The 26,352-nt window shown below is 36.1% G+C and overlaps 1 protein-coding gene across 1 annotated transcript in view; it reads right to left on the minus strand.

Moving 5' to 3' along the window:
• Window positions 1–26,352, minus strand: part of WDR27 (WD repeat domain 27) — a 71,405-nt gene that overhangs the window by 25,744 nt on the left and 19,309 nt on the right. The window contains exons 13-21 of the mRNA XM_032216034.1: window positions 25,864–25,938; window positions 25,523–25,629; window positions 25,246–25,335; window positions 22,924–23,045; window positions 21,122–21,255; window positions 18,154–18,251; window positions 17,713–17,834; window positions 7,935–8,032; window positions 639–741 (exon numbers count right to left, since the gene is read on the minus strand). Of these exons, the coding sequence (XP_032071925.1) occupies window positions 639–741; window positions 7,935–8,032; window positions 17,713–17,834; window positions 18,154–18,251; window positions 21,122–21,255; window positions 22,924–23,045; window positions 25,246–25,335; window positions 25,523–25,629; window positions 25,864–25,938 (949 nt within the window). The remainder of the gene's footprint in view (window positions 1–638; window positions 742–7,934; window positions 8,033–17,712; window positions 17,835–18,153; window positions 18,252–21,121; window positions 21,256–22,923; window positions 23,046–25,245; window positions 25,336–25,522; window positions 25,630–25,863; window positions 25,939–26,352) is intronic.

The following is a 26,352-nucleotide window of genomic DNA, read 5'->3' on the forward strand; positions in this document are numbered from 1 at the left end:
ATAAGCTGTTTATAGGCACAAATGCCATCTAGGTAATTTTGGGTTAGTGACTCTCTCTCCAACGTATCTCACAGAATTGTTATGGGGAAAATAGAAGAAGAAAGGAGTATTATCCTATTTCCTCAAAAATAAGACCTCCCCAGATAATAAGCCCAATCAGGCTTTTGAGCGCATGGGCTAAAATAAGCCCTACCCTAAAATATTTAAACACATGTATAGCTGGTCCCCATTTCCTGGGGGGAATGGGGGAACATGCCCCACGCACTCCACATGCACCTGCCATCCACACAGAAGGGCCTTGTGGAGGTCATTCCTGCAAACCCTAGGTACCACGTCCCTTCTCTTAGTGGAGGTGGCAAATAGAGCGGCAGGTCCAGAGATGCTAGGGCTGGCAAGAGTGTGCCAGAAACAGAGACAGAACTTCCGGCCCTCTCTGGATCAGCTGATTCGTGGACCATGGGTTGAGGTTAAGGGGCCTCCTGAACCTCAAAAATAATAACACCTCCCCAAAAATAAGGCCAAGTGCTTATTTCGGGGGTCAAAAGAAAATAAGATCCTGTCTTATTTTCGGGGAAAGATGGTAGGTATGCTTCTCACTTTGAATTATTTATAAAAAAATAGTAAACTATTATACATACACATTTATCTTCAGATCCACAAGCGATGAACTGGCCACAAGGAGAAACACTAATTCCGCATGGATGACAGCGGCTATTATGACCTTCAAAACGACGCTCACACCTGCAGAAATTTAATACATTTAAGTACTACAAATTTTAAAATAATTGCTTCTAAATTTACTCATTCTTTTCAATGAAGTGCATAATATATTTATCTCTGCCTTACAATCAAAATCAACAGGTAAGATGGGCAGCCAATAAATTGAATGAATGAATGAATGAATGAATGAATGAATTGAATTGAATATGATATACCGTAACATGCTCCAGTTGCTTAAAAAAATAAGAGAATTTAAGTATTTTGTTTATTGCAAAATACTTAAACTCTTATTTAAATAGATTTTTAAAATGAAAATATTATTGAGTTTTATAAAGGTATTGTGTACATACCACTATATAACCATCCATCCATCCATCCATCCATCCATCCATCCATCCATCCATCCATCCATCCATCCATCCATCCATCCATCTATTAACGCAGACACAGGCTTGGCTATTTCCCACACTTTAATCACAGGAATTACAACTCCGTTGGCTGAAAGCCCAGACAACACTCCCATGCAAGAAGGGTTACCAGCAACCCAAACCAAACAGAATGGAAATACAAAACAGACCAGACAAGAGTTCCTCAAGACTGTCACGAACGGTTGTGTCCTGCAAAAGGACCCCTCCCGATTTCTCACTTATATACTCTCTTGGGAGGGGCCAAGCCACAACCATCTGTGCTTGATTATCTCTTATGAGTCTGCTTCTGCAGCTGCTGCTGCTTCCGTTTCGCCACCCTCCTTTGCCTGGCCTCAGAAACAAACTGCCTTGAGTCCTCCCCACTGCTCCATGCCTCAGGCACCTCTTGGTGGCCAACCAGCCTCTCTGGTCCCTGCTCTGAGTCTGAACCCTGCCCAGGGTCCTCCACATCTTCCATAGCAGACTCATAGGGTTCCTCGCTATCTGAGTCCATCAGCAGCTCAAACGGATCCTGCTGGGCCACAACATCTATCTATCTATCTATCTATCTATCTATCTATCTATCTATCTATCTATCTATCTATCTATCTATCTACCTACCTACCTACCTACCTACCTACCTACCTACCTACCTATACCTATATCATCTATCTATCTATCTATCTATCTATCTATCTATCTATCTATCTATCTATCTATCTATCTACATATATACATATATCTATATCTATATCATCTATATCTATATATATGTATGTATGTATGTATGTATGTATGTATCTATCTATCTATCTATCTATCTATCTACATACATCATACATCATACACACACACACACACACACACACACATTTTCGTAGATTTTCACGGGTGTAGGTATGCTGGTCTTGTTGTATTCGGGTCTTTTTCCATGTAAGATTGAGATTTTCTTGGCAACGTTTCAGTGAGGTCTCACTTGCCATCTTCAGGCTGGGTTTTGGGCTTAAAGTGTGCCGTCTTTCTATAAATATTGGTGGGGGTGTGTAGAGTGCTGGCTTTGTTTCAGTAAGTGGAATGATTGGTTATGTGGTTGTATCATGATTGGTGCTGATTGGTGCTGGCTGTGTGTCTATTGTTGTTTCATGTTGTAACGGCCTGAGTGGTGGGTGGGGCTCATTTGTTGACTAGGGCTGGTTTCCAGATGTCTGGTAGGCGGGAGGTATCGTCACGTTTATTCATGCTGTGGGGGTGTTTCTCTATTTTGATAGATTCCATAATTATTCTCTTGTTGAAGTGTTCTGTTTTGGAGATTAACCTGGTTCCTTCAAAATTAATTTCATGTCCTGTAGCTTTAAGGTGCTGGAAAAGGGAGGAAGTTTTTTCTTTTTTTCTTACTGCATTCTTGTGTTCTGCGATGTGTGCATTTATTCTCCTGTTCGTTTGTCCTATGTATGTTGCAGGGCAGATTTTGCATAGTATTTCGTAGACTCCTTGGTTTTCTAGCTGGATTTTGTCTTTGGGGTTTCTTAAGATGTTGGCTATTTTTTGGTCAGCGTTGAAGGCTGTCTTAATATTGTGTTTGTGGAGAATTTTGCTGATTTTATCTGTGGTGCCTTTGATGTAAGGGCCTCATCTCTAGAACCAAACGCCTAGCCGACAAAGACCACCTGAAAACTGAATTACACATTCACGAACGTATTAATCTCCAACGGATTCCAAAGAAAAACAATTACCAACCTAATCCAAAGGGAGACTCTCCCCAAAAACTGAGACACAGAACAGGACAACGGCATCGCCCTCCTCCCTTACATCAAAGGCACCACAGATAAAATCAGCAAAATTCTTCACAAACACAATATCAAAAAATGTAAATTAAAATAAGCGCACTGTTCCTAATTTATCTAAAAACAGACAATTGACATGAAGATATATGATTTTCCTTTCCCAAATTTGATGAATGGATTGTAAGGATTTGTTATCTTTTGATGAATACCTGCATTAGTTTATTTTCCAATATCATTTTTTCTTATACAGGTTCGGAAATTTTTCAACGCTGTTCTACATGACGTCTTTAAGACATAAATTTAAAAAACCTTAATTAATAGCCAAGATGCAATGGAATATATCTAAGAAGGGGGAGGTGGTGTGATGGATTTCAGTAATGCAGCAGTTTCCCAAGAAGTAGGGAACGCATTCCGGGGGGGGGGGGGAAGAGACAACACAGTTTGGAGATGGATCATGGAGGGAGGAAGAGATTGAGCATAGCTATTCCCTAGAATCTCCCAGGGTAAACTGATAGGTTAGGGGAGTATAAGTTTCGTCTGGCAAGATTCTGTCTATAGGACAGAAGAAAATAAAAACCTGAACTTTGGCTGGATTGTTGTTCTTGGTTGAAACCTGACACAGTACCATAATATGACTAAATAATTTAGAAAACTGTCTTTAATAACAATAATTTAATACAAGAAACATTCTTGAAACCAGTTTGACTAGTCCTTCTGGCAATAATATGGAAGCCATTTGCCACTATCTTTTTCCAAGACCTTCCAGTCTACTCTATATTCCTGGGATTTTCCAGTGGCTGCCCATCCAAGAGCTAATCACTTTCCATCCTGCTTAGTTTTTTTAGATTCACCAAACAATGCCCCCATCTATATCAGTAAGAAATTGTTTATCTCAAAAGAAGTTTGTAAGAGGCTTTCCGTTGGGTATGTTATTCACAGTGGTTATTATATGCTGCAGAACATATTCAACAAATCATTTGGATAAAATAAAGGAAATAAATGTTCCTACTACTAAACAGTTGAACATTCCATAACTGAGTACAATATCTTCTTTCTTTTGTGTCTGAGATGGAACTCTAAACAAAACATCACTGATATATTGTCTCTTTGATTAATAGATGAGAATTTGTTACATTGTAGTAACAGCTAATTTGTTAACTCTTGGAGATCTCAGATTTATATATGAGGATGGTGGCTCCTGGTTTATGGCAATATAAAACCATTTTGTCTGTTCCAAAGGCATAAAATAAGTCCCAAAGCTTATAGATCTTATGTGTGAAGAAATAGTTTATCTAAGCTGTTTTTAAAAACTGGCTGGAAAACAATTAAAAACCTTTACACATCAATCAACTTTTTACAGTGGAAGCATAATATAATATACAATTATGAAATTCAAGCTAATAGTTCTCATAATATACAATTATGAAATCCAGACTCATATATCTCTGTGGATAAACATTCATGGATCAAGATGTTCATAGATCATGAAGGGCATGTATCTTTTCCTCCCTTCTGACTTAACCTAGAAGCAATCAATAATTCAAATGCCATGTACTGCTGAAAGCAAAAATACTTACAAATGTTTCAAAGAAATCAGCTTACTGGTGGTATTCTATGCAATTAAATCCTTGTCACATAACTTTTAGGTGCCAGAAGAAAGACTGGGATAACTGGCATGTAGTTAATATGCTTCGCGTGCATTCTATGAGCAGGATATAGGCAGAAAATGCCCGAAATAATATTTGGAGAGTCTAAAGCAAATCAGCTTGTCAATATTTCTAAACTCTTTACATTACAAATTGCTCCAAAATAAGTTTAGAAATAGATGACAAACTTTATTTCTCTAATAATTTATTTAATGACTTGCCTGATTTTTCTTTACAAAAAGTATGCTTCTGAAAGATTTATTATCACTTGTTTATTGTATTTTTATTCCAACATTCCATCAAAGAATTGTCCTCCCTGTGACTCATTAGAGAAAGATTATATTTGTAAAATGTAAACACAGAAGTAATTCCAGTAGCAGCAGAAGGTACCCCTAACTGTGGCAACACAGAGAGAATGACTTATTTTGCAATTTTAAAAGTATGAATTGGCTCATAAAGGAGAATAGGATCTTTCAAATAAATTGGGTCCAAGTTATATATAACTATAGATCATAACCAACATTTTGACATGGCTCCAGGAACAAACTGCCAGCAGTGGAAGGGTATTAAGAAGGGAATTGCATATTCCTTTTAATCAGTTCTAGACATCAGTCTGGCTGCAGCATTTTGGAGTAGCTCTTTTCTGTTTCTGAGTACTTTTCTCAGACTGTTATGGTAGGTCAAAGGGCATATTACAATAGCATGTGTCATCATGGCCAAATCTGACATCTCCAAGAATGCATAGAATTAGTCACCATCCTTAACTGTGCCATCATCAGGGAATCCGAAAGGACCCACAAGCTCTGAGTTTTCACAGATAAAGCGTAGCTTACCCCAGCGTAGCTTGAAGCATCTCTGTATTATCCTCCCTATTTTTTCTCCCACCATAACCTTCTGAATCCTCATTCCAAGAACTGGTGTCTTACTACTTTGCTCAGTCCACAAGCTTGTACTGTATAGGTATTCCTTATTTAGCAGCCACTACTGAACCTGGCAACTCAGTCAATAAACAAAGTGGTGATTAACTGAAATTGAGACTGTGTTTAGGATTATAGACCTGCGAAACACTCATAAATGTGAGTGTTGGTTGTAAAGTTACTTTTTCTTTACTATCACAACTGAAGAGTGATTGGCATTAAAGACCGTTATCTTCTTCAAATAATTCTGGTAATTTGTGAGGCAATTGGGCCTTTAGTGCAGATACAAAACTAGGCATGAAGATCTAAGGGACCATACATCTGACTACCATGGATGAGAAAAAGAGAATTACTCCAGCCTGCAAGCTTCTCATTTTTGGGAGAATCTGGTCAACCAAACGAATATGTAGTTAGGATTTTGCATGATCCAACCATTTCTACATTCTTATTTCTCTTTTTATATAAAATCTTCCTAAATTTGTGTACAAACAATTGCTGTGGCCTCTGATAGAATATTTTGAAACACTTCTACAGCTTCATTACTAGAACTTTTGATCCAAGGACTGTTATATACTTCCATAAATAGAGTAGGTACTGGTGAATATTATTTTTTATATAAAGAATGCTTACATAATTTGGAACTCAGATTTTAAAATTTCCACCTATTTGTTTTACCAGCCTTAGAATTAGGAGCCAAAATGGACAAGGCCATCAATGGTATCAACCCCACAAAGTCAACTGTGACTGAGATCATAGCATACTACCATGATGTTAAATTAAACCAGTCAGCAGCACTGACAGAGACAATACAAAGTAAAGGAAATATAAATAGAAGGGAGAAAAAGTAGGGGGGGGGGAATCAAATACTCTAGAAGTAACCAACAGTATAGCATATTATACTATATAATTTAGGATAACAATATAGATAAATTACACAGATAGTATTTTAACTATTTTACCATACCCCCTCAAATATTGTTATAAAAAGAGACAGCAAGTAAGTAACCTGTTTAAAAAATTAACTTTTTACTATTCATAAATAGTAGTTAAACCAATTGATAGAAAAAACATAAGGATATAATACAGTTAACCTTTTATCCCACATATTTCATTTTACTATATTTAGACATTTGCTAGGAGTAATAAGCCATTATTGTTTTTAAAAATGTGCTAATGCTTATTTAAAAGGTAAGATTCTGTTGGTTTTCTTATATAGAGTTGCCTCCAACTTCTTCCAGACTAATTTTTTTCCAAAACATTTGACTTGGACTTTTAATAATTTATAAAGATCTCCCATGTGTTATTTTCCTGTACTGCTTCTGTAGTTTGTAACCCTATATTGAAATGTTTTTCAGTTCAGACAATTGAAGACTTTTTAAGGATAAAAAAGTGCATTCCAGTTTGTTAAGTTCATTGCAATTTTTTTAAAAAAATATATCACTCAAATTTGGGGGAGGGGAGTAATATAATGCCATTTTCATTCATAACAACAAAAACTAGAGTCAAGAATCAATTTATAGGGAAGTTATATTATATCATAAATAAAATAAACTTGCATATTCAGTTATAATCAACAAAAATCCTGTGGTGTCTTAGAGGAAGAAATGCATTACACATATGTTTTTGTAGATTACAATTTTTCCTCATAAGATACAATGCAACAAATAGTTAATCCTTAAGTAAAGTGGTTATGGAATTCTGCCAATTGGGATACATCAGTTTTTCCCTGTCCTTACATTTGTCTGACTTATATGGCACATACCATGCTCCCCAATCTCTCCTCCTGATGAATTTTTTTCTTTTATATTTGTCTTTCCCCAAGGTTTTATGACAGTTATTTTTCCAGTCACTGGCATTTCATCACATGACTAAGTTATGTTTTAATACAATATTTAGATTTTATTGGTGAGAATGTGTTTAAATTAAGGAACCTATGCAATATTCTCCATTTTTTTCCCAGTTTAATCTCATGCAAGGACAAATGTACACTGTTTATTTTTCATCATGTGCCCAAATAACCACACAATCTTTATTGGTTGTTTGTATGCTGTATTTAGGAAGCTGTGTCTCCAAAGCGTAACTGCACTTGAGGAAGACAAAATGTCACAGAACAAACCTTTTGACTTTTATGTGACCCCACAATCATTCTTGCAATTTTGTACTCCCTAAATTATTTGATATCTAACAGGAACCATAAGATAATTTATGTTTGGGGATAAATTAAACAAGCAAAACTTATTTATTTGGAAATATGTATATGTTGCCTTATTTCTGAGGTGTTCTAAGCAGCTGTTTCCAAACTGGACTAACCAAACTTCATCAAATTGTGTAGAATTTCCATAACTTTGCAAATATCAAGTACTTCAAAGTGTGAACTCTTGCAAGAAAAATATATATTAAAAAGCACCTCTAAAGTGTAATAAAGGAAACACAGCAAACAGCAAAATGACTGGCTGTTACCTCAATGTTCTCAAATCCCAAAGTTTGATGCCATCACCAATGGCTGCTGTTAAAAAGAGATTGTAAGCTTCATGTGGTTGACAGCTAAAAGATGATCCCTGCAAGAAAAACAAACATCAGTTTCAAATTATAGTAGCAGGTATAGTTTAGAAAGTATTTCCAATGCTGAAACTCCACAGAAGAACAGGTAATAATAAATAAAATAATAAAAACCAATACTGACAAAGGATCAGATTGTTCTTCAATGCAAATTTCATACAGAATTGTTAAATATAATTTTCATGGTACTCTATTTTTGCTCATTGATGCTTATCTTGTTACTATGGTTTAGAATGCATTTATAAATCATATGAATTCCTATTGATTTTATTCAAAGTACAACTCTAGGAAAGTCAAAAACTGTTTTGGAACCAAAGGAAATCACTTTATAAAACTGCTTCTTTTCCTAGACAAACCACCATCTTAAGGCTTTACGTTTTTTTTTTTATTTGTCTTTTGGTAGCCATTCTTTTGAGAATTGAAACAGGTTTTCATCAGCAAGATGAGTCAACTTTGCTTCTGGAATTATGGAAAGCTCATTTATAGGCATCTATGTCTCTTCTTTGGAGACAATTTTACTTTGCAGTTGAATGAAAATAAACTTTTTTCTAAGTATATTTCAAACTATTTTACAATCTTTTTTCATTTAAGATAAATCTTTATTAGGAATTAATTGCTTTTCTAATTCTTTTCTGATTAAAATGAATCATATAAATATTTGAAGCATTAAACAACCATTGAAAGACCCAAAAGACCAGGTTATTATTTGCTTATTTATAACATTTCATTCTTTTTTTTAATCACTTAAAATAAGGCCCAAATGGGGAATGCTGATAGTACTGTGTTGAAAGAAAGGCAGAAAGACAAATTAAATTACAGATAGTTCTGTACTCACAACCATAATTGAACTTGCAATTACAGTTATAAACTGTGATAGTCACTAAGCAGATTAACAGGTGACCACACCCAATTTTATGATGTTTCCATGAATCTATGAAATCTCACAAATTCTTATACAAGAAACCCAAATTTGTCAACAGATTTTGACATTTGTTTGACATCTCACGACTTTCCTGTTTTGCATAAAATCATGGAAGGTAAGATTTAATGATCTCCTAAGAACTGAGTTCCCCCTTTTTAAAAAAAAATTTCAAGTTTCTGGGTCATCATGTGAGATTATATAAGGGCACACGACATCTACAAAGTTTGCCAATCCCTTGTTAAAATGAGATTAAGGTTAAACATGCTTTAAACAATACAATTACAGCAGAGGTCTGAGATAAATTGACAATAATTCCTTGCATTCAAAAAAAACTGGAACATTTTTGAGGTCTGGGAATGATCAAAAAGCATCCAAGTTACATAGTTTTGGAACTATATTTATTACGGAACTTTACACAGAGTACCTTGTGGCTAATGCTAGACTAAGAAATGGGAACACTGAATTTATAATCCTGCTTAGGCTTGCTGGACTGTATTAAAAATGTCATTGTCTCTCATCCAAAACTCTGATTCAAAGGTCAATGTGTAGTCCAGTAGACAATAGGATGCCTCATTAACTTTATTAGTCATAGAGGCAGGCACAGGAAGAATCTATGTGGTGATTCTTTCTGAAAGTTCTCGCATCCTGAACACGCTCTTTCTAGACCAGAGATTTACAAAAGTAGCATTTCAAATGTAAATTGAATCTAAATAAAACATATTTCTTATTTTTATTAAACAGAAATCCATTGGCATTATTCTGGTACTATTCTGACAGAGGAACTGATTGTTCAATCCCATATCATGATCTTCTTCAGAAGATTACAACATCCTTCAGTGATGATTTTGGGCAATCTTGGCCAAGAAGAGAAATATGAAGTGCCGCTACATAAGTAGAACGTGTGGTCTTAAAGCTGGATAAAGCGCTTAAATTTTCCACTAACCCTGAACTGAACGCCAAACACTGAATATGAACACTAGGTTAATACATCTTATTGTGTGGGAGAAATAACAAGGAGGCTAGGAAAGAAAACAAAGTAAAAGCAAAAGACAGGTCAGTTGACAATTTATCTCATAGAGGGCAACAAAGCCCAGATAGAAAAAAAATTAAACAAAAGTATCATGACATATTCAAAGAGACTCCACATTAATTAACTTCCAGTTAAATGAAGCTAGGAAATTCCACTTACAGTTTCCAAGTTCCATATTTACAATTAAAAATACCTTTCTAAAATCTGGGTACTTATTGCTTCTTTGGTCTGGCCAGCTAAATGGAGCTTGAAATGATATCAGTGGACCATGGGGGGGGGGGGGACTTAACTAATTATATAATAAACAAACACCTGAAGCTGGATTACAGTAATTGTTTTTAGAACAAAATAGTTTTGGATTTTACATGTGGCAGTAGCGTAACAGAAAAAACCCAACGTATACCATGTATAAGGCTAACAATTTTTAAGGCTAACAATTTGATAATTTTATATAATTTCCATTTATATTAGTTTATATTTTATTGTTTTTTAGATTATATATACAATTTCAAAAAAACAATAAAATATAAACTAACATAAAGGAAAATTATATAAAATTATCAAATTGTTAGCCTTAAAAATTGTTAATTTTGTTTGTGTGTGCGTGTGTACACACACACACACACACACTTTCTGTCTCTAACAGCATCTCTTCCCAAAGCTTTCCCAAAGGTTATTTGCTTTATATATATATATATATATATATATATATATATATATATATATATATATATATATATATATATATATATATATATATATATATATATATTCTAAATATCCTCTTATATAATAGTATGTGCATCTGCTGGATTGCACCTTCATTTTCTGTCCCTAACAGCATCTCTTCCCAAAGCTTTCCCAAAGGTATTTGCTTAATACAGCCATGGTGTTTTGCTATAGCATTTCACTATAAAGATTGAATATATGTTGAAAAGGTTGATTTAAAATTGTAATCTTCAGTTTTTCATGAAAATAAGACCAATTTCGTTCTCCATGTGGATATATGTCCACAAATTTCAAAAGAAGCTCTGCTTAACTAACTTGAAGTCATTCTGCTGACGTTGGGAAATAAAACAGAGGAAAGGGCCAACATGTAACAAACGATACTTGTACAGTTTCGTACCATTAAGTGTTGTAACAGACCAGTCTCATAAAACAACATAAAAAACTATGCTAAAGTCATTTTAAGGAACTGTTTCAATGCTACAACAAAAAAGACATTGAAGATGGATGGTTGTCTGCAGCCTGACTAATGAGCTTAACAGCATAGTAAAGGATAAGTCAGATAATATCCAAGTGTGTCTGTATTCCTTAGACAATTGGCACATACTGCTAAAGCAACTCAATGTTAAAATCTTTAGCCCAAAATTAAAAGATTTGGCTGATAAGCAACAAAATTTCACCTGTACAACTTCTAATCCAAAGTTTGGTTCATGCTTTAGGCACATAAGGTTTTTTTTTAAAAAAAAAATTAATAGAGCAGTCTCTTCCACTTTCTAAAACACTTAAATCAGAATCTCCCATAGCCTATGGCTTACTTGGATGAGTAACTCCACAGTATACACTTAATCCATATATAGCAATAGCAATAGTGCTTAGACTTGGTTCACTGACAAAAGGGCGAAGGACAAAACTGCACCCGACTAAACCGCGTTGCTGACGTCATCAACAGGGCGACGACAACAGCGCGGAGACAGAAGCACGCTGTAAACCCTAACCCTAAACTTAACCCCTAAACCTAAACCTAACCCCCCTAAACCTAATCCTAAACCTAACCCTTAACCTAACCCTAACCCTAAACCTAACCCTTACCTTAAATTGAATCGGCTTTCTTTCAACGCGCTATTTAAAGCACCCTTCTTTCTCCGCGCTGGCTATTGTCGCCGCATTGATGATGTCAGCGACGCGGTTTAGTCAGGCGCGGTTTTGTCATTCGCCCTTTTGACGGGTCACGCTTAGACTTATATATGATTTCACAGTACTTTACAGCCCTCTCTAAGCGGTTTACAGCATCAGCATATTGCCCCAACAATGTGGAAGAATAAATGTTGCCTGAGTCAACCTTGAGCTGGTGAGACTCAAACTACCAAATCATGGCAGCCAGCAGTCAGGAGAAGTAGCCTGCAATGTTATGCTATTTCCTACTCAATCTTCTTCTGATATGAGAGGTTTTTTGCCAACTGAATCAATTGATTAAGTACCATGCATTTATTTTCATTGCAGAAATGGAATTAAATAAATTAACTGTAGCTTAGTTTGCAACGTACTATATCTTACAAAAAGAAGCCTAACCCTAACCCTAACCCTAATTTAGAATATGTTTTAAAATAGCTGCATGTAAAATCTGTCCAAACAATCACCTTACAGTTAAAATCCCAAAGGAAAAAATATATAGTATATAGGAAAGGTACGTTGAGCTAATTTTAAAGACTGAGATGAAGAATAAGGAAAAGGGTAGTGTCTAAAATGAGTTATATAGTTAAAGACTTTGTCTGCAAAATAAGGACATTCTGGAATATGGTTACACCACCTATATCAGACAGTAGACCTAAACTTTTTATATTGATGATGCTCTCAAAGAATTCTAGAAAACCAGCTAAACTGAACCAAACTGCACCAGATTTTTGAATTATTTAATTGATGCTGCTCTCAATATATTACACAAGGATTAGAGAGCTTTTTTTATTAGATCATGGTAAAGAAAAAGGTACTTGCAAACATTGCAACCTAGCTTCTCAACAGTCAAAGGCTAATTTAGACAATATATATCAAATGTTTTGCTAATATATTTAAGAAGTCACATCTACTCTACAAAAATTAAAATCATTAGATTTTGCTTTTGTTTTTATTTATTTACCACTCAGCTTCAAAAGCACCTAAGTCAGCACATTTCTGAAGTTGATGGAGTACAAATCTTTTGAATGGGAACAGTAACAGTGATTCATAAATCCTTATCTTCCAAGCTTCTGTTAGTAATCTCTTGTAACCTAGTTTGCAAAGTGGCAGATTAGGGCACAATTTCAGATTTATATTGTGATGTCACAAATCCTGATTTGAGGTTACCTCATGAAAATCATTACTTTTAGGTTTCCTTATACCACAGAGATTCACAGAATCCTGAAACCATAATTAAGATTTTAAAGGCAATCTTCTGAATTAAATGTCAACGACCCTAAAGCTGATCCTATGTTGATTGACTCATGTACTTACTGGAACTCAATACCATTCCTCTATTTAAGTATTGATCATTTTTGGTGTGACTCTATAAATATATAAAATGTTACTATGGTGCAAGTATATAAACATGATCTGTGTGTACATATTTATAATTTACTAGTTGACAGCAGGAAACTTGTCATGTCAGTGAATAGTCTGGAATAGTAGTTAAAACTTACATGCATACATTTACTGAACATAAAACGCTGCAGGATACTAATGTTTCTTTAAGTAAAACATTATTCATGGGATGGAAAACTTAAGAACAATCAGTTCGAATCTATAAAATTGAATGTCTTCTAATGAAGTTTTACCACAAGGGAAATTAGTGGTTCTGTTATGCATCTTGCCAAATCATACTTTATGTACAATGTCATACTGTCTAAACATGCTGTCAGCCTCTGTTTCGCCATTTGCTTTCGGCTGCCATTGACACGGGGAGGGGGGGGGCTGGTATTTGGGAAGGGAAGTTTTAAGTACAGGAGAGATTGTAAAAGGGGAGTTTTGTTCTCACTATCTACTGTGCATGCTGGAGATAGTGATTGGGGTGGCCAAGGCCAACAGTCCTGCATACCAATCTGATGATGCTCTTTGAAGATGGAACTCACATGACACCTAAGGGATTTGCAGATTGGACTGTAGGATGGGGTTACCGGGGGAAGGGAGTTGGGTCACATATTGATATGCATGATTTCGCCCGCTTCTGCCTCAGATCTTGCTTTGCTTAGCTGCTACTCTGCGAAATGGAGTTAAGTGGTTTCTTTCTTGGTTGCTGAGGAGGCTGGCTTGACATTAAGCAAGATCTCACTTTCGCACTCATCCCGGAGCTAACACCTTCCGAGGGGAGTGTAAATAAAACCAAAACCTTCAAAGGAATGTCCTACCCAGACAGCGGCCAGGAGGATGACATGGGGGCAGTTGCATCCTCGTGTCCCTTGCAGACAGAGCGGATGGCGGATCTGAATTTGGAGGAACGATCCGTCCGTCCCAGGTGATCATTGGGAGTGGGACAGAAGTATGATCCTGAGGAAATTCCGGCTGGAGTTAGCACAAGGCGATATCGGTGGCTGGCAGCTGCTTGGCAGGACGCCGATGAGGAGAACCTTATGATGTCCCATCCTATGAAACTCTTTCAAGATGCTTGGGAGAGGCAACATTTACGCGAGAGCATTCCCGAAAGAGAAGCTGATCTCCCAGACCTAAAGGAGAGAACTGTAGAAGCCCTGTTCCGCCTAAGGGGGGGCTTGGGGGCAGACAGTGGAGCTCATCAGGATGGAGAAGCCCCGGTGGCAGCAGCAGCAGCCACGAGAGCCCTTCCAAGAGGGGGAGGGGCCCCCTGCAGACGCCAGATGGTGTTCCTCAGCTTGGTGTGAAATTTGGTGAAGACTCAAAGGAACTAGGTTTTTGCCTGGTCCAAGTCTGGAATTTCATGCAACAGTTCAGAGAGGATCTCACCACAGAAGCCAACTTGGACTTGGACTTAATCTTCGTAAACGTCAACGTCCACAAGGCAGTGACCGTTGCATTGTGAAGGCCAAAGGCAGAACGTCACGGATTACAGAGTTGTTTATCCGTGTGTTGTCCTGCCATTGGATTCTCAGCTTGTTTCACGGTTCCGTCGCCACGGGAACCAACACTCCCCATTTATCGGGGCTTGTGACCGGCTACACAGAAGCCAAGGTAAGAGTTGTTACCATGGTGCAGGAGAACAAGGCAGTGGCATGGATGGTTGCCCTGCATAATGATGACTCCCCTCTACTGAGAGACTATAATAGGTTTATAGCCACCCTGAGGAAACGCTTTGATGATCCGCTCATGGGCAGAAGGCCAGAACCAGAATGAAAACTCTTACCGTTTATATGCGGGAATGGTCAGAAGAGACTTTAATGGACAGTTTTATGGATGGCTTACACAAAGATATATACCAGAACGGTGTAAACGGGGGGGGGGGGGCATAACTTGCAACGCTGGTACGAATTGGCAGCAGACGTGGAGATTGATCTAGCCAGAGACAAGTACCGCAAAGACAGTGAGAAAGAGAAAGCTTTATACTAACGTGGAATAAATCAGCACATATGAAGGAGGTATTGAAAGTATTGTTTAGACTCAGTTCCCTTCAAATGACGGTTACATGACCTATTATGGTAATGACACTGCTATCATTCTCTCTGTGACAAATATCTAAGATTATGATGTAGTTTATAGTTTAAGAATAAAAAAACAAGTCTAAATTATAAAGCAATTAGAAAAAATATATTTAATTTTTTTCTTAATGTTCTTAAAAATTGAACTAAATCTGAATACTAGGAAATAGATATATAATTAAAACCAAGAGCACCTGCCTCCTAACAATAGTGTTGAAGACTGGCATGCAAATCAGTGAGCAAATTAATTGTAAGAAACATACATTTACCAATGGAGCATAAAATAATTTATCTAATATTTCAGAAGGCTAAATACACGGGGGTGGAACTCACTGGTGGATCTGCAGTTTTCTAGTTACATCTGTGCAACAGAGCTTCTTTCTAAAATCCATCGTATGCTAAGAGAACAGCCGGCAGTAGCTTTTGCAACTCACTGGAATTTCAAACATGCTTTATGGGTGTTTGTTTAATGAAAAATAATGGTGCACAAATGTATGGTACCTCAGCATGAAGCAACAGACTTTCTGGATCCAAAATAGAGCATCTATTGAAACTTTCCTGATTTAATTCATAATATTCCAAAACAAATTTAAAAAACACGCATGTGTCAAACATACCACAATATTGTGTACAACTTTTGCTTTGGAGTATTCACAAAGACAAAACATTTGACAAAACAGATGTCAAATAACTGAGTTGAGCAACACTGAGCAACATTTGGTAGGATTGCAATATTCAGACTGTACTTTAGGTAATAATATTGAATGCATATCTACATTCCATGTAACTAAACTACCCCAGACATGCATATTGAAAAACTCCAGAGATATTATGATTTCCATAAGCACAAAACAAAAGTGCATTTACAAAAGAAAGGGAGAATACAGAGGGAGAATAGGACAATATAATTATTTCAGTGAACAATCAATATAACCAGCATGGTGGAGGTGGCTCATCAAGTAACAACAGTTCCCATCTCTTTCCACCCCCCACCCCCCACATGTGATTTTAATGTTTGGTTTTCATTTATTTATGATTTAATGAATATGTATAAATGCATTTTTATTTATTTATTTAGAAATTTTACATTGCTGTCTACTCACACATGGTGACTCAAGGTGGCTTACAAGGATTTAAGAATACATATAAAACAAATAAAAATAATATAAAGAAATATAATAAAATAATAAAACAATAATTACCCACTTCATGGCAACACAAATTTATACTAGCCATTTAATGGGTTCCATCCTGCTCTGAGTTCCCCAAGCACACTGACAGGACCACGTCTTCAGGGCCTTCCGAAAGAGTGTTAGAATGGGGGCCAGTCTAATATCTGGAGGGATGATGTTCCAATGAGAGGGAGCCACCACATTGAAGGCCCTTCTTTTGGGTCCCGCCAGATCCCCTCCTTAGGGGACAGGATCCACTACATTCCTTTCCTTCCTGCTGTAGTGGGTTGGATAGATGTGACTGACAGTCTCTCAAATAACCTGGTTCCCAAGCCATGAAGGGCTTTGTAGATGACAACCAGCACCTTGAATTCCACCTAGAAGCAAATTGGCAACCAATGGAGTTACAAGTGCACACACCAAGATCTGCACAAAACCATGCAGGCCGCTGCATTTTGCACCAACTGGAGCTTCCGGATGCTTTTCAGGGGCAGCCCCTGGTAGAGCGTGTAGTCAAAACGGGAAATGACTAGGGCATGAGTGACTGTGAGTAGGGATTGTTGGTTCCTTATGACTGTAAGCTTCCCAGAGTTACCCTCTGGGAAAATGGGTGGCTAATAAATTTTGTAAATACATACACACACACACACATACATACATACATACATACATACATAATCATACATAACATACATAACATACATACATACATACATACCCCATGGAATGCTAACTGATTTTCAAGGAAAGTTAAAATGAGAATTGAGAGAAGTCAAAAGTAGTATCTAGCGGTAGGAAAAACACAATTGGGCTACCTGAACCTCTATATAGGAACTCTCTGTACTGCAAGGTTTTGTTGAAGATGCCATATATTCAAATTGAAAATAGAAGCTGGCTTCAGTTCTCCAACCCATAACACAAGTTACCTTCAAAGAAGTCACAGAACCTTGAATGTCTATAACTGCTTCACAAGCAGATCCAGAAGAGCAAAACTAACATGAATTATTTGCCTAGATATTCCATCCAATGTAGCAGACATTTTCCCAACCAAGATAAAGGCATCAAAATATAAATCACGTTAACCTTTGCAAAGTTTGAAATTATTTCATTATTAGTTTGTTCATATGTGTACTTAACTCTATTCATTTGTACTTTGGGAAATATTGTAAATATAAACCAAGATTGTGCCTACCTTATTTTGGCAAATCTGGTGAACTGATCTAGAATGGGCATCTCTTATCACAGCTGCACTGCAGCCCACGTTGAGGTCAAATATTTCTAGTGCTCGGTTACTCCCAGCTACCAATACAATATCTGCAATTTCTGTTAAGTTAAAGTTCCATTAGATAAATTATATGTTACAAGTACGGCAGTCAGCAATTCTCGGCTTTCATTTGTCAGGAAAAATATATCCTGCATTTAAATAACTTAGAATAGGGATATCAAGCTTTTAACAGAACAGGAGAGATAGTGACATGGAGTTCCCAGTCAATTAACTGTCTTGCTTAGCAACAGAAAATTTATGCTCAATTGTGATTGTAAGACAAGGACTACCTATGTTACAATAAAGAATTATCATTAAAGAACTAATGCCTTTTGCAAAACAAGAACAATAATAATGCTAAGAGGATACAGGAATAGAAATCATTCACTGCTGAAAGGCTAGTAATTTCCACTGTAGACGCCATTGGAAATTTCTGTATTGATTTGCAAATACTCTTCGTTCTATATCTGCAGAAATAAATCATATAAACATGTCTCTTGTACAGTCATGAAGCAAAAGAGAAAACAAAATCCATATTTACTCCAACCCATATTTCAAAGCTTTTGTTTTAGCATCTTTTTTTTTAATTCTTGCCTTTTCTACTTTGGGAAGATATAGGATCCAAATATTTAGCCAAAAAGTAAATATTTTATTAAAATATACTTTCTGTTATTGTTAAAAAAGAACTGCAGATCTTTGTTTTCCATATTTTTATTAACACACATTAGGTGCTGCATTAAGTTACATATACATTTTTCCTTTAACCTATGAAAATAATAAGTATATTCTATCTAACAAAGATCTGCAAAGCTTAAGAATTATGCATATATCCCAATAGCAAAAGTTCCTTCCCTGCACAGTGGAAAATATTGTTTTCCTAGACTTATACTGGGACAATTGACGAAGAATTTCAGTTGATCCTGTGCAATATGTGCAACCTCAGCTTGAGAGTTAAAATGTCAAATTCTTCTGTTCCACTCTGTGCACTTGTATTATATGCTGGGTCCTGTCCAACATGATGTGAATGGCTCTCAGCTTATGCAATGGGGATTGTCATCCCATCTACAGTAAGAGTTTCCCCTAGAGTTTGCTTTTAAGGCAGCATTTTTTTAAAAAATTAATAGCAATAGAGTTGCCAAAATAAATGGGTGGGTTTTTCCTCCAATGAACTACCTGCACGAGACTTCTGAACCTGGCAGAGAGGGGAAAGTGGGAGGGAGAGATTTTGACTGTTTTTAAATCAGTGATTGAACCCTGAATCAGGAGTCTGTGCTGTGGAATCTACAATATAGTAAAACTGCTATTTATTTTGATTTTATTCTGTAATGCAAATTGTAGGTCTAAACTGCTTGGTCTAGGTGAGGAATGCAGCAGGGCATAACAAGTTCAAGTTCCTCTGTTTTCATGCTACGGAACCTGTCTATTCATGTGGTAATCACACTTTATTAAGTTTTAAACAGGGGTGAAATCCAGCAAGTTCTGACAGGGTCTGGAGAACCAGTAGGGGAAATTTTGAATAGTTCGGAGAACCGGCAAATGCCACCTCTGGCTGGCCCCAGAGTGGGGTGGGAATGGAGATTTTACAGTATCCTTCCCCTGACACACTCACCAAGCAATGCCCACAGAACTGATAGTAAAAGAATTTGAATTTCACCACTGGTTTTAAAGTATTGTAAAATACAAAATACAAAAGTAAATAAGGGGACAATGGGGGAGAAGCGGAAAAGGGGAAGAAAAGTGAGGAAAGATAGGGAAAGAAAATGAAAAAGAAGCATTGACTTCCGACGCTCTCTGTTACAGTAGAATAAGGCATTGACAATAGATCACAGCTTTTTGCTTTTTCATAATAGTGTGAACAAGTCATGTCTATAAAGATCTATCAATCTAATCCAGTGGTAGTCAACCTGGTCCCTACCGCCCACTAGTGGGTGTTCCAGCTTTCATGGTAGGCGGTAGGGGTTTGCTGTAACTCTGCTTTATAAATTTTATAAAGCTACTTACCTACTTTATAAATCACCATTACTGTGGAACCGGTGGGCGGTTAGAAAATTTTACTACTAATAGAGATACAAAAGTGGGCGGTAGGTATAAAAAGGTGGACTACCCCTGATCTAATCTATAAAACCAAAAATAAAAGTTTCATTCTTTTCCACATCAAACAAGAAGTTCAGAAGTGGTTTCCATGTGGAAATAAAAGTACTTATGTTCTTTTCTTTAATCAAGGTAGTCATGAATCTGCAATAAAGTAAAACTGCAGTAAAACAAGTTCAAGTCCCTCTGTTTTCATGCTAGGGAACCTATACACTCATTTCCTAATTTATAGGGGGGAAAGTCAATAGTAAAACTATGAAGTTCAGTCTGATGTTATTTAGCACACACCTAACTATGATGGTGTGAATGAGCTATCACAATTGAAACCACTTCACAAAGAACAAGTTTAATATAAGAGATTTAACACATTACTCATGCTTCTATGTTCCACTTTTTTTTTCATTTCATCTTTTTTCCCAATCTGACTCACTAGAGAGAAGAAATGATAGAAATAGCACAGTGATACATACATGGAAGAAATGAGGGAGATTGATTCCATCTATCAAATGGGAAATGGCTTAGTTTATAAAATCAATCATTCCCATTTTCTTTCATTACTGGTACTTCTCTTTTTCAGTTAAAATAATAAAGAAATATCTTTACTTGACTTTTTAAATTTATTAATCAATTAATACTGTTTAGTAATGCTCAAATACGTACATGTACCACACTGATTTCTAAAACTATTTTGAAATAGCATATTTTTATCCAAAAGACGCCAGATTTAATTTTTCTTCTTTTCTGATATTTATGTACCAATATCATACCAAGTTAGCCTTAAAAGGTTTTTTTATGTTTAAGAATGATTATTTACTTTAAAAAATAGTAGCTATAACTGATTATTCTATCAAACTGCAGCAATGTTATGCATCCTTCTGCAGAGGGATGCAGATATATCTATATATAACATAATATATATTACATATAATCTATATGTAATAATTATTTTTATTAGTGGCAAATTTGTCATGTTATACAAGTAGTATCTACATAACATTTTGCAGCATGCACAATGAATACTTAATATCAATACAACCTTCAAAGCTGTAACAAATCTATATAACCAATATTTCTGTTTCTGAAAGCTAGTGCATAAGAAATCTCATATTTTATGATTTTTGCACTAATAGTGGTGTTTCTATACTGTTTAAAGAATTATTGAATGGCTTGCACACATAAACAAAACAGCACAGTATTGCATTTAAGGTTAATGCTACTTTAAATGCAATCATATACATTTACATACCGTTTTATCTCATCTTTACTGGTGTCAAGATAGTATCTTAATAAATAAAATTCTGCTCCACAGGACAGTAATATGAATGTATCTATATAATAGAACTGGGCTGATCGGACAGATTTGTGAAATATTTCCTTTCCCTGAAATTAAAAGTACAAAATACATATCATACATCCTGTAATTCTCATTGAGAAAACACAGGTAGCTTATTTATAGACTATTGCCATCTAGTTTATTTTTCAAACTGAATTATTTTTTTATTCACCAATCGTAATTTATCTTACGTTGTTCTTCAATGTATTTAAAACAACATTTATCAATATTATGAAATTCCAACTCCAATAGATTTAACCAATGCACCAACAAATATTGTTTTATTGGCTTTGTTTTCTGGTTTATTTATAATTTACTGCATTTATATCCCACCACAATCAATTCAACTCATGATGAGGGATGGAAGAATTTGGTTACATATTTTTACTCCCACCCAGAAATATTTTTTCCCTGTTTTGTTTGTTTATTGCTTGCTTTTGCCTTGCAATTAGTAATTTAAGGAGACAGAGAAACCGAAATTATTAAATAAGTTGTACTAAAAAGGTTGAGTAAACAAACCAAATAGAGGAAAGAATGCCATGTTAATTGCATTGCATGTGCATTGTTTCCATGTCCACATTAGATGATTGTTATTCTGATTTTCTTTTAATAGTAGAAATACAGAATGACCACATGAACAAAAATGTCAAAAAAATAATAATTCTCAGCATTGACTGGCGAGTTCCTCCTTCCAAAATTTAACTGTGACTTCCTCAAAATCTAAACTTATAAGAACATGATTATATATTTCTGATGATAAAGCCTCATCGTAACCCAAAATCTATAGCAATCTGCTATTGCTATCAAAAATAATACCAAGATTTGTTTGAGAGGAAAGCATTCATTTATAGGATTTAGGCATTTTCTGTTTTTATAAGACTGCAGACCTATAATCCAAAAGAACCGAAAAATTCCAAATACCATCATCTGAGGAGTATAGAATGAAACAAGGCCATGTTCCGCCATGTTCCAGTTAGCTGGACAAGTTTGCAGACTTGCATGGAGGGGAAACGTTTGGCAGGCTGTGGGAATGAACCTCTGCTTCTGCAGCTGCCAGAGGATTTATCCTGTGACCCCATGACCCTGAGGACATAGACAACTCCCCAAGTGGGCCTCAACAACTCTCTAAAAGAATGCAAATGACCAGCTGTCTGCAAGGAATACAAATCCTTCCATTTCCCACTATCCAGTCAGAGCTGAAGAAGCTTCTTGGAAGTGAAGTGAAACGTCTTCAAAGAAAAACAAGAAAGTCCAGTTGCCTCTTGAAAAAGCAGCTTTGGAACACTGATAAATGTCTGCACTTCTCAACAGCAATAGATAAGCATCCAGTCTTCTGCCTTTGGAGAAACACTTCCATTGTTACAATGCCTTGGCCTTGACCAAGGTCAATTTGGAAAAGAAAATCTGTTTTGAACCTTAGAAAGATTATGAGGAATCACACTGCAGGTGGTCCCAGTGAGGTATGCAAGATTCATATCCACTAATCCCTCCTAAGCCCAAGAATTGCAGGAAAAAGAAATTGGCATTATGAGCATAACTAAAATGTGAAATGTCACTGATTTCTTTTTCAAAAAACAAAACAAAAAAGCAAACCCTTCATTATTAAGGTATTAATGTTCCAATTAATATTCCAATTCTATGCGATTAATATGATTTTGGTAGTCAAAGGGAATACAGAGTATCCCAAATCTATTTCACTTAAAAAGCTTAATTACCAGACATAAAGCAGGTTCTGCGCTGCTAACTGACCAGATCTTTAATGTTCTGTCTTCAGAAGATGAAACAAGCCAATTGTTGTCATGGCTCCAACCTACTGAGGTAATGGCGCCATCGTGTCCTAATAAAAATAAATGCATTTAAAAATGATCATAAATTCTTCAGAAATCACAAAGTAAAATCTCATATTAATCAGCTATACTTCTGTTGGAAAAACAGGATATTGCACTATTCTTTTCCTCGCCTCTCTCTGAAACTGTAGAATGTTCTGAAGCACCAAAAAAGAGTATCTAGCAATTACACTCCTGGATACAATTCAAAGTATTTTTATACAGAAATACTGATGTTCCCTTGTGCATACTCATAAATTCACATAGAGACTTCCTAACAAGGCTATCTGTGGGGCAATGAGGACAAATATCAAATGGCAACTAGGATGATCAAATAATATCAGTACCCAACTTGATGCTTTTTTAAATTTTATTTTCATAGACCACATTTCAAACAGGGGGACTTGAAAAGCAAACTTTTTAAAAGAAAAATAAACATGTACAGAGCTAGGGGTTTAATTCTGGGCAGATAATTTTCAGTGTCCAGGATAGGAAACATACATTTTGTAATGCATTTGGGGGGGGGGGGGGAGAGATGGGCAGCCAGGGAATACAGTGGATAAAGTAAAAATGATGTTAGGTAGGTTTAGGTAGTTATTTGTCCCCCCCCCCCCTTTTCTAAGTATGAAGCCTAGAATTTACAGATGTCTGTTTTGTTCACCAACTAAAGTCAGTGGAAAACTGTACAGGTAATATTCACTTAACAACCATTCAATTAGTGACTATTCAAGTTATAATGGCACTGAAAAAAGTTACTTGCAACTGGTTACCTTCAACTTATGACTGTGTTCCCCACAGTCACATTGCTATGAGCCAACTCTTGGTAATCTGTAACAATTGCAGCAGGGGTGGGCACTACTGCCGGTTCGCTCGTGTGGTGGCTGTGAGCTCATGCACACTTGATGCACACTGCATGCACATGCACAGTGCAATTAAAATTGTTCTGCACATGCACAAAACTGAGAAACAAGATGGTGCCACCTATGGCACCACCTGGAGAACCGGTTGAGGGGTGTGGCAGACCTGGGTGACTGCCAGTTCCAGTGACCCAGACCGCCAAACCATTACCGGGTCAGCCCAACCAGGTCGAACTGGTAGGAACCCACCACTGAGTTGCAGCATCTGCAGTCATATGTTTGTCATATGTGACCTTTGCAGCCAGTGCAGTTGACAAGCAAAGTGATGATAAAGCCAGCAGAAGGTCACAAGCCATAGTCACATGGTGTCTTGTTTAATAATTGTGGATGGTTTGCTTAATAACCATGGCAAAAAGACTATAAAATTGGGTACAGTCCACATGATGCCTCACTTAATGACTGCACTGCTTAAAAATGTATTTTTAAGGTTCTTATCCTTATCCTATAAATTGAGGACTACCCTGTATTTCCATTTACATAAGTGGCACAATTTCAGTGAACACGAAGAGCTGCAAAAAAAGGAGCTATGGTCCTTATGCAGCCCATATGTTGCCCATTCCTGCTCCAGGTGAATTGGACAGATTGTAAAAAAAGATATAAATAAAATCCTGGTGGCACATCCAATGTTTGTAACTTCACATACATTTAGTTGAAATTACTAATGTTAATATACTTAAAGATCCGAAGCTGTCCCCTGGTGCCTAGCAATTATATTTTATTGATTCCATTTTTAATAGAAAAATTCTCCATTTTAACCATAAGAAACCTCTGTCAGCTAAGAATAAATGGTACAAGCCTCACTTTTTAAAAACTCTAATAATTTTTGGAATAAAGGGAAAACTTACTTTCCCTAGGGGGAAAAAACATTTCCTTTTGGAGCTGCCAGCCATGGATACAATTCTACTGTCAGAACTGAACAGTGAAATATGTGTCCTTAAAATGAGGGAGCCAAGACTGGGTAATGTTATCCCTATGCCTTTAATTAATGTAAAATAAAGGGGAATTATCAATCTTAGTGACCTGTATAATATGTTTCCATTACTGGCTCTTATACATATTAAGTGAAGATTAGCTAGGTATTCTCACTTGGCCAGCTTCTAAACCAGATCTGTCCCAGTTGTTAAGTGATTTTTTTCTATTTTTACTATTGTTTTCATAAATGCAAGATTTGTTGAATATCTTCTGGCCATATCTTTCCTATTATTTGGAACTTTGATTTTGTTTTTATCATATTGGAACAGAGGACAAAGAAATAAGAATAGCTAAGAATAGAAAAATCTAAAATATAGTGTACCTGAATAAACAGTTGGTTCTCCTATAAGGTTTGATTTGAATGCCAGCAATGTTTTGTCAGCTAAACCACAAGCCAATAATTCTCCATTTCCTAGAACAACGAGAACAGCAAATTAATCTAGCATAAATAAAAAATGCCAAAAAATAAAGAGAGACAGATTCCCAGGCCAGAGTTGGCCATGTGTAAACATAGAACTGGTTAGCTTTAAGATTCCAAGTGTACATCAATTAACTATTAATATTAATAACCACAAATAGTTGTCATATCCCCCCGATACCTGAATACTGAATACAGCATATGGGAGTTGGTTTATCAGTTACAGTAATTTGCCTCACACTTTCGGTTGGAGGAGATTTTCCAAGTGGATAGTCTTCCTTATTTCTTCTTCAATAATAAAACAAATTTAAAAAGGGAAAAGAGCAATTAGTGAAGCAAGAATAAAGGAGTTTTAGCATTTCTTTTTATACTACCAATTTTAAATTGTGGCAGATATACCACAAATGATAAATTGTTGAAATAAATTTAATATTTTGCTTGGTTGTGTTACACTATTATTGCAGGATAATGCTTTTGGTATTAAACATGTTTTTGTATTCTTTTAACAATTATACTACTTACCGTCTCCAACTCCTCTTGCATTCCGATGTCAACCTGTTGTGTTTTACTTTGGAATTTGGGGAGAACATGAGCATGCTACAACAGGGGGAAAAAAGGCTCTAATATAATAATAATATTTAGCACTCTATTACCCAAAAAAATCCCAGCATAAGAAAAAAAAATAATGCTCAAGCAAATATAAAAGAAGGAACAATTAATATCTGCTCTATCCTCTGATCAATTATCAATTCTTTCTTCTAATATAATTTTATTTTCATAAAAAAAGCACTCATTAACTGTATGGGTGAATTCAATATGATGCTTGGATAAAATTACATGTATAAAACTAGGATTTTTTTAAAAAAATTAGTTAATTACTACTATCTATATCAACAATTACAGTCCTGTTATATCAGTGGTGGGTTCCGGATCCCGTTTCAACCGGTACAGTTGGAATGGACCTGGCGTTGTCCACATGGATGTGCGCAGCATGCGTGCAGCGCGCACATG

The sequence above is a fragment of the Thamnophis elegans genome, chromosome 4 (genome assembly GCF_009769535.1).
Source record: "Thamnophis elegans isolate rThaEle1 chromosome 4, rThaEle1.pri, whole genome shotgun sequence".
Taxonomy (NCBI): Eukaryota; Metazoa; Chordata; class Lepidosauria; order Squamata; family Colubridae; genus Thamnophis; species Thamnophis elegans.